Source organism: Marmota flaviventris, chromosome 1 (genome assembly GCF_047511675.1).
Source record: "Marmota flaviventris isolate mMarFla1 chromosome 1, mMarFla1.hap1, whole genome shotgun sequence".
Taxonomy (NCBI): domain Eukaryota; kingdom Metazoa; phylum Chordata; class Mammalia; order Rodentia; family Sciuridae; genus Marmota; species Marmota flaviventris.
The window spans coordinates 166770610-166785078 of NC_092498.1; the positions used below are offsets into that span (position 1 = coordinate 166770610).

At 43.3% G+C, this 14469-nt stretch overlaps 1 protein-coding gene across 1 annotated transcript in view; it reads left to right on the forward strand.

The window, feature by feature from the left end:
- Positions 1–14469, forward strand: part of Cacna2d3 (calcium voltage-gated channel auxiliary subunit alpha2delta 3) — an 872527-nt gene that overhangs the window by 454579 nt on the left and 403479 nt on the right. Inside the window, exon 11 of the mRNA XM_027947835.2 lies at positions 4365–4478. Coding sequence (XP_027803636.1) covers positions 4365–4478 — 114 coding nt within the window. The remainder of the gene's footprint in view (positions 1–4364; positions 4479–14469) is intronic.

Genomic DNA, 14469 nt, shown 5'->3' on the forward strand with positions numbered 1-14469 from the left:
ACCATGGGGTTTGAGGGCAAGGCAGGAGATGCCTCCCTTGTCTTGGTTAAGGGTGCACTCCCATGTATTAAAGGCCTTGAGAAGTTCTGTAGGGAGCAGACCTTGCAAAAAAGTATTTATACCATTACTCACACATACTGGCTCAGGAACACTTTATATAATTATCATAAACTCAGTTTTAACATCTGGTAGAAGCCATGGCTCACTGGGCACACGTCAGGGTCGGGTATTCTGTGTATCTTCCAAGATGTCATAGTCACACTCCCACAGAGAATACCTAGACCAAAGAAACCACCAATATGGAGTGGATTTTTTTTTCCCCTTGAATCCTTGTGTGGGAAGAAGTGTTTTTGAACAGGGAAACCCTCCACATACCTATCTGCTCTGCCTTCATGTGTAAAAACCTGTGTGGAGTCTGCCAAATCAGAAACCCAGATGGACTGAGGCGTAAATTCTAAACAGCAAGAAAATGAGGCATCAGTAAAGGTTATAAAAGGTCCCTCTTGATATAGGTGCCAGCTGGCACCATGTTCTTCTGAGCGCACATTGATCCCAGAGAGAGAAACATTTCCATCCCATCTCTTGCCACTGGGCTTTTAATAGTCAAATTCTTCAACAAACATGGGGATGGTTAATCTCCCATGAAAATGACACTTTATCTATTTTCCACTTCATCAGTGTGACCTTTAAGTGATATAACTCTCTTCCTGTGTATTATGTCTGCCTCTGCAAGCCAGTATGAAATTAAAAAGAAAGAAAGAAAGCTCTTTCGTAAAATGTGTGCGTGCGTGCGTGCGTGCACACACACACACACACACACACACTCACACGCACAGAATTGCTATTGTGACTGTGGCTGGGGTTTAGAATGGTTCAGAGGTTACGATAATTAAATGGAGTTAATTCTGTCTTACAATTACCTACATTTCAGTTTTGGTATTTGCTCACAAGACTTAAAGGCTTGCAGTTGTTGATACCAGTGGCTTTGAAAGGAGCATTCAAATAAACTTCTAAGCCCCTTCCAGCTATTGATCTCCTCTGCATTCATTAGATGCTGTAAGAACACAGAGCCAGTTTGCTAACAGCAGTTAGCATCTACCTTGTCATGTGACAACTGCAATTATCTTTTTTGGCGATGAATGTGATCTTTGCAGTGATTACCTTTTAAAAAATTTTTCTTAGCCAATTAAATAAAATTCAGTGACATTTCAAAGACTGTTAATCACAACCAAATGCTCTAAATGTCAGGATGCATTGAAATTTTCGCTGCTAACTGATGAATCACTGAGCTAATTGTAGTTCATCATCAGGCCCTTGTCATTGTTATTATTATGGAAAACACTTTCATCACTCTCGCTATTCAATAAAAAAAAGTTCTAGACAAATATGAAGAGAAGAGATATTACTCATCAAAGCATTTGAATTTAATTGCATTCTTCAAAATTCTCCAGCTACAGATTGCAGCAGAAAATACCAGGGACCAGCCAGAGAGGACAGTAATGTTTTAAAGTAAATAGCTCCTGGCAGCCCCTTTCTTCTATTCTGCATTATTCAGGTACCTTCATTTCTCTCTCTTTCTTTCCCTTTGTTTGGGAAAGTTTTTCCAGAATGTTTTCAAATGAGTTGTATGAACAACAGCTGAAGGGCATCCTGATTTTCATTCCTCCTGAGCGTCTATAACCTGGAGCATACATCACTTATCTTCAGTGACTTGCTGTGGGGCTTATTCCCTGCTGCGAAGGCTGTGTGATGTGAAGCCTCTCCAAACATTTTGCAGAACAACCTGTTCCCAAGGCCAGGTTACAAGGTGGCTTTTTCTTACTGCATTAAGAAATAAAATACATTACCATGAGAGTCTTCATGGGAAGGAAGGTGGGATATTTATTGACACTTGGACATCTTGTTGAAGGTGGATTTTGCAGTGAGGAGAGAAGGGCAGAGTCTTGATGAGGTTCCAGTAAGAACTGTATTGTTGCCAGGCACAGTGGTGCATGCCTGTAATCCCAGCTGCTTGGGAGGCTGAGGCAGGAGGATTGGAGTTCAAAGCCAGCCTCAGCAATGGCGAGGCGCTAAGCAACTCAGTGAGACCCTGTCACTAAATAAACTACAAAATAGGGCTGGGAATGTGACTCAGTGGTCAAGTGCCCCTGAGTTCAATCCCTGGTGCCCAAAAAATGAAACAAAACAAAAGCCCTGCAATATTATTGTGGAGGATTGGTGGACACACACGGGAAGATTTTGAGTATAGGGATTCAAGGAGTCTCAGGGTATAAATTTCCTTTGCTGCTTTCTGTCGAAGAGTTGATACATCTCTCAGGAACTTCCTGGAATAAGCAGGGCAGTTATTTGCAACTTCTATCTTCCAGGGAAGAGCTTTGTGGAATAGTAAGACATGGTGATAAAGAAAGTAGAATGGAAATCATTGGCCAACTCTGTCATGTGATGGCTTTGGTTTCCAGGTATTTTTATCTACTAACATGGTGGCATCATAAGCCTTGTGTGCTGATAATTCAGGGCATATGTTTGGTATAAGTCATAGCAGTGGCTATTATGGCCAGGACTAACGTGAAGCAAGTGCCTAATACATAGAATTTAAGGAGTAGTCACTGACAAGGTCGTAGTCATAGTACTGATACATGACTCTGGAACTCTGGGAAGGATGGAGAAAGGAAGAGGCAGGAGAAGGAAACTAACATTTGTGGAGCCCTACCATGTACACCACATTAGTCTCTTTTTTGTTATTATAACAAAATACCCGAGGCAGGGTAACTTTATATAGAAAAGAGTTTTATTTACCTTACAGTTAGGGAGACCCAAAGTCTAAGATCTAGGGGCCTCATTGGATTGGTCTTTGTTGAAAGTCTAATGAAAGATGATGGCATCATGGCAGAAGTGTGAGAACAAAAGATGGCATCTTGAAACTGGAAGCCAGAGCAAGACTGAAGGTCATGCTCACTCTTATAATTTGTTCTCTTGAGACACTGGTCATACTCCCACTTGATACCTCTGTGCTTAGAGTTTGACCTCTTTCCTTCCCACTTCTCCCATGTAGGCACTTCCTTTAGGAATTATTCAAATGTCACCTTCTCAGTGAAGTCTTCCCTGACTACTTATTTTAAAAAATTGTTTATATATATATATGGTTGATGGACCTTTATTTTATTAATTCATTTACTATGTGATGCTGTGATGCTGAGAATTTAATCCAGTACCTCACACATGCTAGGCAAGTGCTCCACCACTGAGCCACAACCCTAGCTCTTCCCTGACTACTTTTTTAAAAATTTTTCCCTTCCCCTTTCCTATCTCCCTCTGCTTTCCCCCCTTTTACCTCCTTAGTGTCATCATTATCAAACATACAACATGGTTTATTTATTAATCTTGTTTTTTGTATGACTCTCCAAAGAGAATATGAAGCTGCAGGAGAGAAGAGGTGTTTGTGTGTGTTTTATCCCCAGCCCTATGTGGGCACTTAGCAAATCCTTTTAGAACAAATAAATAAAATTTTCAGGTTATAAAGGAGGGCGTTTTACTCCTGAAGGTTTAGGATTTCCTCTGTGTTCCCTAGGCCTCAGCGTTATCATGTAATTGTAGGGTTTTAAAGGACATGGTATTACTTTGAATTGCACCACTAAAAGCATTCATTAAAGGAATTTTTCACCTTGGATTCAAGGGAGGGACACATTACTCAGCCAGCTATGTTTGGTCACTCTGGATCATCTTCAAAAAGATGAGGAACTTTTAAAACACTAGGGAAAGGTGAGTTTTAGGGTCTTGCACACCATTGCACAATCTTAGAATTTCAGCTTCCCATACATACCAATGAGTGAACTCATACAAAATGTTACATGTGAATAACATATATCATTAACAACCCCTTAAATAAGGAGTGCTAAAGCTTCTCATGTAAATTGTCCTATTCCTGAATCTATTCTCTATTTGTCCTTGATGTTATTTTATGGCACGTTGTCTACCCATCAGACCAACTCTAAAGAGCCTCCTTTAGATTTTGGAAGATATGTTGCCTCTCTGCAGACATCCTGCTGTCCACGGAATATGCCCTTAGATCTCCTTGTGCCAACTCCTTTGGGCTTATTTTCTGAAAAGTGTTCCATGCTTGAAGATATGAGAATTTATCCGGGCTATAATTTTTCAGAAATCTTTCCAGGGTCTGCCTTTAGTTCCAATCTGTCAGAGCAACCATGGTGGTCCATACCAAAAAGTTTATCCTGTAGGTCCTTCTGGGTGGTGCACAACGAGCTCTTGCACTGAGAGGTTTCCCAAACCCTCCTTGTGCCCCTGAAGTCCTGAAGGTACCCACAACTCTGATGTGTATTTTATTTTGAGCTTATTTCTGTTCGCAGTTCAACCACACGGGACAAGGAAGTATTTGCAGTCAGGCCATCATGCTCATAACTGATGGGGCAGTGGACACCTATGATACCATCTTTGCAAAATACAACTGGCCGGACCGGAAGGTAAGTGGATGCCAGCGCCATCTCCATGATGGAGTCTTTATCATCACCTTATGATTGTCTTCAGATGAGTGTCCCATGTAGGCTTAATCTCATAATGACCTCTGGTTTCTCAGCCCTGCGTTTTTTGGTTGACCAAAGCAGAATACTATAGCTTTCCTTGTTTTCAAAATGAAACTGTTTGGGAAGAGAGAAGAAACCCGTAAAATTATGTTTAACATGTTCAATGAAAAGATTCACTGTGAAGAATGCTTTGTTCATATCGGGCAGCCCTTCTCAAGCAAGCGGAACTGCTTGCTTGACCCTGAACCTAAAGAATGGTGACATCAGCCTGATGGTCCTGAAAATGTCTCCTTTATGAATCGTGTTTCTATGGTTCCTTCCTCCACCCCCAGTACCACCTAGATGGAACCTTCTCTCCATCTCTCAAGGCCGCCTCTGCCTCTTTACAAAACTCTTCTGCTCTCTGTTCTAATCTTTCTTTGGTTACCAAGTGGCCATATTTATTTATCTGGGGTAACATGCCATGGTGCCCCCAGATGATATTTATATTTCTGAGTGCCCTAATTCAGAGGTTCCATAAGCTTTCAGCTAGACTGAGCTGCCTGGGGAGATGTCTACCATTATGAAGGTCTGGCTCTTACCCCACACTTGTGGAACTATTATCTCTGGAGATGAGATGCTGTAATCCGTGTTTTAATGAGTTCCACCAGTAGGCACAGGTCAGTCAGTTGGCAATTGGTCATCACTGTTTCACTTAAATGGTGGAATTTTAGCAGAGGGAAGAGACCAGGCAGCATGGGATGTCATTCTGGGGTATCACTAGTGCATTTTTCTGTTCCATGAGATATTACCATTCTCCTGACTATTTCAGTCCAGGTCAAGCATATTCTGCTTTGTCTATTTTGCATATTTATTTTCTGAGAATTGAACTAACCATACACACTTGTCCAAAAAGAAACAGAAGACAAATGATAGCTGTATCCCAGCTGTATCCAGGGAACACATACCCTTGTGGGAACATGAGATGGGAGATGTGGCTCCTTATTCCCTTAGTCATTCTTGATACACATGTTTCTGATAACACAGAACACAAAGGCATAAGTTTGTATCCAATACTATAAGCAAGTCCAGTGATTAAAACTATATATATTTTGTACAAAATGGTCCCCAAATAGATGCCAGCTCCTTCTCCTGGTGTTTAACTTTGGAAATGGCCACTGTCTCTGAAGCTGGAGGGAATGTGGCTAGGTTGGGTTTACTGAAACGTCTTCGGGATGTTGACCTGGCATCTGCCCAAAGGACAACCAGGATTAAATGTGGCCCTCCATGAGCACTAAGTTTAGGACACAGACCTTGGATAAGGTGGAGGTTCATTCTTGGACAAGATGATTTTAAACGCTGGCAGCATCTTGAATGATGATCCCCAGGGACAGTCAGAGGTGAGAATTAATTCCTGATAAGCATTTGTGATGTGAAAGGAGAATGATGCTGGGTACACTTGCATTCCTGCACCACATAACACAGTTCCAGGTTTGTGGCAGATTCTAATATGCAGCTTTGTGGGGTGGCCTAGTGACTGAGGAGACTAGGTGAGAGACCCTGATACTAGAAAGCAAAAAGAGGGCTGTGGACATTGTGCAGCCAAAATAGAATGTTCACAGGTAACATGACATCTCACAGCACAGTGAAGGTCTTTTGCATCATTTAGGACTATATGGGGGGGGGGGAGGAAACAAGAAGTGAAGAGACCTTTTAATAAGCAATTCATTTAACAACAAATGTGTTACATCACACACAATTCACATACCTATTCCATGAATCTCTCCCATTTGATAATACTGGATGGACAGCAGTCTCCCACAAATGTTAGTCTTTAAACATTCTGTCCTTACTTGTAGAGAGGCATAGACTGGGGGTTGCAGAGTTCTAAATCTTTAGATGAAACACAAATTTCAGCAAGTCTTTCCGGATGAACAATATTGACTTTAGGCCAGGTTTGTTCTTGGATTAAGTGGAGCAAGGGTCCTAGAAATGAAGCCGTTTCACTGCTTATAAAATATTATGAAGCAGAAATAGGTTTCTTTCTGTAGCAAGAGGTTCTTTTTTTACTATTATTATAAATGGATAGCATGTTTCCTTCCCTTCTGCCCCATCCTGGAGAGTTCCATGACATTCATATACACTTCCATTCTCTTCTCTATGAACTTCCCCATGAGGGCATAGGCAATAAATTTGCATAAAAACCCAATATGATTTAGCACTGTGATAAAGTGAGATGATGGGGATTGCCCAGGCAGTCATCTTTCTCCATTACGTTGAATGTTAGCAGTTTAGTAGGGGGTCGTGTCTGTCATGCTGTAGTTGGCAATCTCAAGATTGTAAAGTAAAAACAGGAAATGGGTTCAGGGGAGGAAAAAAAGAGCTTCTAAGGATGGAATCTGATTCCCATCAGACAGTGGTTCTGAAACTTGAATGAGCCTTGGTATCACCTGGAGGGCTTGTTCCCATATAGCTTCCTGGGTCCCACCCACAAGCTTCTGACTCAGCCAGCCTGGGTGGGGCTGAGAATCTGGGTTCCTAATAAGTCTCTGGGAGACTTCGATGCTGCTGATGGGGGAACCACACTTGGAGAACCACTGCCAGAAGAAACAGCCCAAGGAATCTGGTTTTGTTCTTGCATGGGGTTTGCCATTCTTGCTTCGCTCTGTTAACCATTGCAAAGACCTGTTCCCATGGTCGAACCCAGGGCACTGGTGTGTGTTTCTTGGCCCACACTCTGTTTAGAATACTGTCAATTGCTGGTCGACATTTACAAACCTGAAGATACTATATAAAAATGTAATGTCTTAGTTTCTCTCATAATGGGGTACAGCTGGCACTTTGAGGTTTACATTCCCTAAAGCAACCAGGAACTGGAGCTGAGAAACAGCTGTTCCCCTTGACAGCCAATGCACACTCTTTGTGGTCCTGATCCTCATGTCTCCCCATCATTTCCTCTCAGCCTATGTCACTCACGTGCTTTCCCTGCCCATAGGTGTGAAGTCCCTGAACACTGCTCTTGATTAACAGGTACTTACTATTTTGCAAGCAGGGCATGTGTTTCTAGGCACCAAAGATTTGCTCCCTTCTCTTACATTGGCCCTGAGTCTTCCCTCTTCTCCTCCTGCCAGAACCTGCCATATTCTTGCCCCAAGCCTCAACTGCAGACTCCCTAGGAATTGTCTTAAGGGAGGTATAATTTTGTATCCAACACTATCAGTGCTTCTGGGACTGACTCTGATGATCATCTTCCCCCTCCTCCTCCTCCTCCTCCTCCTCCTCCTCTTCTTCTTCTTCTCTTCTTCTTCTTCTTCTTCTTCTTCTTCTTCTTCTTCTTCTTCTTCTTCTTCTATCTGTGAAAGGTTCCCTCTTTCTAAACAAGCCCAGCACCTTGCAAAACATCCCAGCCCTGCCAAGGAGTGGTGTAGAAAGCCTTGGGAAGATTCATGACTCCTGCCCCGTAGGGTATGTGTCCAGTGTGATTTTTAATCTCATACCCTTGAAAGAGGGGCTGGAGTCTCCCTGAGGACAGACACACTTTCTTTGCTGGTGATGAAGTCACAGTTGTTTGGAGAAGCCCATGTGGCAAGGAGCTAAAGGTAGTCCCAGAATCTGAGGGTGGCCTCCAGCCAACTGCCAGAAAGACAGCTGGGCCCTTAGTCTTCTAGCCACAAGGAAATGAATTCCTCCAACAATCTGAGTGAGCTTGGAGATGGAGTCTTTGCCAGTTGGTCCTCCAGATGAAAAGACACCCCTATCAACACCTAGATTGCAGCCTCCTAAGAATGCAAGCAGAGGGCTCAGCTAAGCTGTGCCCGGATTCATGACCCACAGAAACAGTGCAATAACGAATGTGCATTGTTTTGAAGTACTACCTGTTTGGTAATTTGTTAAATAGCCATAAAAAAAAAAAAAAAAACTAGTATAAGAAGCAAGGAAAGAAAAAAACTTAGCAATGCTATAAAATATCCCCAATTCACTGGCTTTAAATAATAATAATAATGTATTATTGCTTGTGATTCTCTGGGTTAACTGGGTGGTGGTTCTGGTCCATGAGGCATCAGGGGAGGTTGATAGCAAAGCTGTGTTAGATGGGAGCTTGGCCAGGCTGCCTCGCTCTCCTTGGACTGGCCTTTCCTCCATGTGGCCTCTAATTCTTCAGGACAATGCTGTGTCCAGCCCTTAGTACAGTGGCCTGGGTTCCTTATAGTAAGGCAGCTGGGCTCCAGGAAAGGAAAAATAGATGGAAGTCGGGGAATCAGGCCGGAGGAGCACTTATGAGTGTCATTTTTAAAAGCTCCTAACCAGGGCCTTGCTGAAGGCAAATGCTTAATAAAACATTTTAGAGTGATCTGGAAGAGGAAATGCATGATGGGTGACTTAACTACAGGTCTATGAAGGTGGCCTCATGATTGTGCAATGTGTCCCTTGCCAGCATTTCATTTCTGAGAACAGAAGTGAGGAGCTCTTTATTCATTTATGGGATGCCATTTACTTTTGCTTAATATCCATTGGTTAGTAGCTTAACAGTAGCTCTTACACATTCGGAATAAAATATGAACTCCTCCATGTGAAAGGCGCTTATTCCAGGATCTGCTCAAGAATGAAAGCTGCATATATTTAAATAAGGAAAATGACTGTACTGCCACCATGCAGTTATTCTTCTAATTTAGAAAGAAGAAAGTCATGGAATTACTTATTACTTATTTCCTCCCCTCTAATGTGCGTAAGAGACATGTGCTGGATAGATAGGTAAGAAAGTGATCAGTTACATGATGTGAAGAAGTGATTTGGGGCCTATCATGGTGGCATACACCTGTAATCCCAGTGGCTTTGGAGGCTAAGGCAGGAGGATTACAAGTTCAAAGCCAGCCTCAGCAACTTAGAGAGGCCCTAAGCAACTTATCGAGACCCTGATCCAAAATTAAAAAATAAAAAGAGCTGGAGATGTGGCTCAGTGGTTAAGCACTCTGGATTCAATGTCTGGTACCAAAACAACAACAACAACAAAAAGGTATTGGCAAACTATGGCCTTTGGGCCAAATATGACCCTTACTTGTTTTTGCCACCCATGTGAAGGATTTGTACATTTTTAAATGGAAAAAATAAAGAATAATAATATTTCATGACACAAGGAAATTAAGTGAAAATCAAATTTTGGTGTCTGTAAATAATGTTATTTTAGCAAGGTTGCACTCATCCATTTGTTTCTGTATTGTCTTGTGGCTAATAGCAGGGATATGACTGAGTCTGCCTAGCCTGCTAAGCCTGAAATATTTACTATCAACCCTTTAAGGATATTGCCAACTCCTGTTCTAAAGGGATTGTTGAAGAAGTTTAGACCAACCCGTGTGTGGCTGAAGGTCATTGAATCACCTGCAGTATTTTATGCATCAGCTGAATTTAATGGAAGAGAGCAGTGACAATTTCTGTTTCTCTTTCCATCTCTTCTATGTGATTGAATTGCACTAGCCACAGAGTAAGTGGTGAAGGGGTGGATGCTCCATGGCAAATAGTTCTGTTTATGCTGGGGCTGCTCTCCCCCAAGTGCTTAGTGACTTTTGCTACTTTTCTGTACTGAGTCTTCCCTTCCCCTCTGGTCTCCTTCAGACCCCTCAGGGCTGGGTGATGGGTTTAGGAGAGGAGAGGGCTGCAGGCTACCAGGCCTTGAGCTGGAACCCAGGGTCTGATACATGTTAAACTTGATTGCCCTTTGAACTTGATAGTGGCCTAGGTGTATGGCAGAATGTCATAGGCATCAGTCACTGAGCGAACAGAGGGAATACCCTGGAGAGAGTCAGTCAGCTTCTTTGCAAAGACCCAGGAAATGAGAGATTCCCAATCTTAATTTGGGCTGCTATGACAAAAATACCTCTGACTGAGTGGTTTGTTACCAACAGAAATTTTTGCTCATGGTTCTGGACGCTGGAAGCTTGAGATCAGGGCATCAGCATTGCTGAGTTTTGTTAAGGGTCCACTTCTGGTGTGCACACTGTTGACTTCGTGCATCCTCACGTGGTGGAAAACAGAAGGGGAAGGCTCTCTTGTGGCTCTGTAAAGGGCACTGATTCCATTTATGAAGACTCCATCTTTATGACATCATCTTATCCTAATCGCCTCCCAGAGGCCCAAACTTCTAATATTGTCACATTGCAGGCTAGGATTTCAGCACATGGATATGGGGAGGATGCAGACATTCAGTCTATAACACTCCCCGAACACAAATAAATCGAAATCTGTATAATTCCTATTACTCTGAGGGCAGGATCAACTTACCCATGGATTAATAAACTTCATTTTGGTTTGAATTACCCTTCAGGGGGTAAGATTTGACCTGTAACTCTCAATTTAACAGATGGCATATTAACTCGTTTCTACTGTAGGTAAAATGGGGATACACTGTCTGATGTGCAGTGTGGATAATGACCCATTTGTACCTCCTAGAGGTCACCACACAATCCAACCTTCATATGGTTCTATGAAGAGCAAGCGAGGCAATTTAGAATGTTCTGTTTACATCCTTTCCATTCTCCTGAACTTGTTCAATAAGATAATATTTTAAGCTTATTATTAATATTATTATTGGTGCCAGGGATTGAACCCAGGGGCACTTAACCACTGAGCCATATCCTCAGCCCTTTTTAATATTTTATTTACAGACAGAGTCTCACTGAGTTGCTTAGGGCCTCACTAAGTTGCTGAGGCTGGCTTTGAACTTGCCATCCTTCTGCCTCAGTTTCCCAAGCCATTGGAATTACAGGCGTGTGCCACCACACGTGGCTTAAGCTTATTTTTTTATATCCTAAATTTATAAAATAGACTAATAACAACGAATTTTGGATGCTGAGAGTCAGGTACTATTTTAAATGCTATATGTGTATTATTTAATTCTCATAGAAACCACATGAGATGGGAATTATTATTCTCCCTCAATTTCTTTTTCTCTCTCTTTTCTTTTTACCAGAGGAGGGAACTGAGGCCCCAGGAGTCTTCATATCTGATTCAGAGTTCCACCCTGTGCATTGGGTGGAACGGGGCAAATAGGTCTCCACAGCCAAATGCTGAGCCTGTGTCTTAAAGCAGGATGTGCACATCTTGAGAGTGAAGTGAAATAAAATAATCATAGGTCAGAGTGTCTGTGTGGTATTCATTGCCGCAATAGGTACATTTCCTTGGCCTTCTTGCTCCCAAGTACAGGATGATCAGAGTCTAGGATTCTGTGATCTAGGACCCCATCAATGCTGCAGGCACAGAGCAAGAGGAGAGCAAATTACACGGCCTTAGGACTAGACATGGTGTGATTTCCCTCTTCTGAAAGGACAGGAACTTCAAAGGTGGAAGTTGCTTCAGCTATGTGTGCTGTGTTTTATTATCAGTTTTCTGAAGATGATGGTAGCCGAGGGGTCCTTCTAGAGCATGCCAGGGCTCAGGGTTCTTGCAGGATTCTTGGTCACCTGGTGGGGCCTGCAACGAGGGGACAAAAGCAGCTCTTGGTTTGGAAATAAAGGGAAGCCCTGGGTCATAGCATGGTTTGGGGGTTGTGGCTTTGGAGCACTTTTGAAAACCCCATTGGGAATGGTAGAGCTTTGAGTTGATGTCCTGTATATCTCCGAGATGGGCTCTCCTGGGGGTTTGCCCAGGCAGGCTTCTCCCTTAACATAATTGGAAAGATAAAGCCTCAAGGCCAAGGCAGCTCTGGCCCAGTGGCCTTCATGGTGCTGAAAGGTTATCTCTGCCTCAGAGCCTTTGAGGTGGTTTTGCAAAGCCTAGGAATCCCCTTTCCTCGTCTTTCCAACTCTGCCATCCTAGAAAGCAGAGTTTCTGAGCTGGATTGGGGCTTATCCTTTTAAGAACCCAATCCTTAAACAATCTTAAGCAATTTGGAAGGGTCCTCTGCCCCTGACCCCAACTACATTGTTCTCTGACTTTCAGACACTTTCACAAAGCATTTTTTTTTTTTTTTTGCTTTCCTTTGAGCAGATTGAGAGGACAAGGGACTATCCCAAGATCACAGGCAACTTGAGAAGGAGTTAAGATCATGTGTGCTTGTATGTGTGTGTGTGTATGTGTGTGTATCTCAAAATGCCCCTCCCATACTCCCCTACTGACTGTGTCTATTGTTCATCACGTAGAACCACATGAATATAGAGGATAAAGGATGTCAGGGGCTGTTGGCTGAGGAAATAGAAGGAAGGGGATCATCATGCAGGTAGTCAAGTCATGCAACAGGGATTTATTGGGGTCTCATTGTGTTTCAGGCTATTGTAACAGAGCCCAGGAGTGTGTGGTTAATAAAACACCTCCAAAGAGACCAAAAAGAAATAACAGAATACTAGTACTTGACAAGTGACAAGGCCAGTTAACTAGAAATTACAATAAATCATTTATCTATCTATCTATCTATCTACCTATTTATCTATTATTTTGGGTACTGGATATTGAACCCAGGCTCCAGGGGCAATTCACCACTAATCTACATTCTATGTACATTTAAAATTTTTTTTTAAATTTGAAGACAGTCTCTTGCTGTCTTGATGAGGCTGGCTTTGAACTCACAAACCTCCTGCCTCAGCCTCCCGAGACGCTAGGATTACAGGCATGTGCCAGTACACCCTGCTGTGATAAATCTGAACAAGACAGATGTGGGTGTGAATCAGGGAGTGCTGGGAAGGGGCACATGAATGAATGAAGGGACCCCAGTGCAGACAGTGTTCTGGAAGGGAGATGAGGAGAAGTTGGGTGTAAAGGCTGGAGCCTGGGAGATTAGGAGGACAGGCAGGGGCTATCTCCTCTGGGCTTTGGTGGGCACAGTAAAGAGCTGGGATTGTGATCCAGGGGAGGCTCTTGAATGGGGGAGAGATGTGAATTTCAGAAGTTCTTTCTGGCCTTTGTGTAGAGAATCAGCCAGGGAGATTAAGACTGGGCCCTATAATTTTAGTTCTAACCATCTTCCTTTCTCTGACTTCAGGCTGGGTGGTGGCCTAGGTCATAGATTCTTACTTCCTGTCTCCTGGAGCGCTGCTGTTTCTAGCGGCTATTTTATTTCCAGGCTTGGGTGAGTGGGTGCTTTCCTCTGTTCTTGTTTTCCTTCCCTTCCACTCCCTGTTTCCTTCTCCCTGACTGGGAAGCACATTCTGATCTACGAGTTTGGGGTGAGTCCTTGCTGATACTTGATGTTTTTTTTCAAAAGTGATAAATCCTAAAGCCGTCTTAGGGAAAACATGGAGAACATTCATTTCTCGTGGTCAGTCAACAGTGTGACAGGGAGAAGGCATTCTCAGTCACGTGGGAAGAGCTCCGGCAGCTGAGGAGAGAGTGGAAATGGTTCATTGTCTCCTGGTTTATTTTTAATTACTTCTGCGGTATTAGACATCCTGTGACTCCAGCAAGAAGAACATGACAAGACAAGTTTAGAAATGAGGCCCACTGAGGCGTGGCCGCTGCCAGCCACTAAAGGATCACATGGAGGCAGGGGCTGGAGACAGATGACTGGCACCTTCCCTGCTGCGACAGCTGCTGTTTCTCTTCCTGGACTTGGTTGCTGGGACCTTGGCCTCCAGCCAGGTGCTGCTGTCTTCAGAAAGCAGGTGATGGAACAGTGCACCTTCCCACCAAGTCACCTCCATCATCGTCCAGAAAATGACTGTGCAAGTAGCCTCCCTGCACTAGGGGAAGAGTCACACCCTCTTAGCTCACAATCCATTATGACTCAACTCCACCCTGTGGGCAGCACTTCCATTGCCATGGCTGCTCCCATGGTACAGGTGAAAGAATGAGCCCCAGAGCCCAGAGCATGAGACCAGGAAGTCTGTGCCCTGTGTTCTCACATTCCACCCATCGGAGCCCCCCCAGGGGTTGGTGATTGGGGGAACTTTCTAAGAATGTTTCTTGGGTTCCATTCCTTGCAGTCAGGATCCTGAAATCTGAAATGCTAATAGGTGGCTCCTAAAGT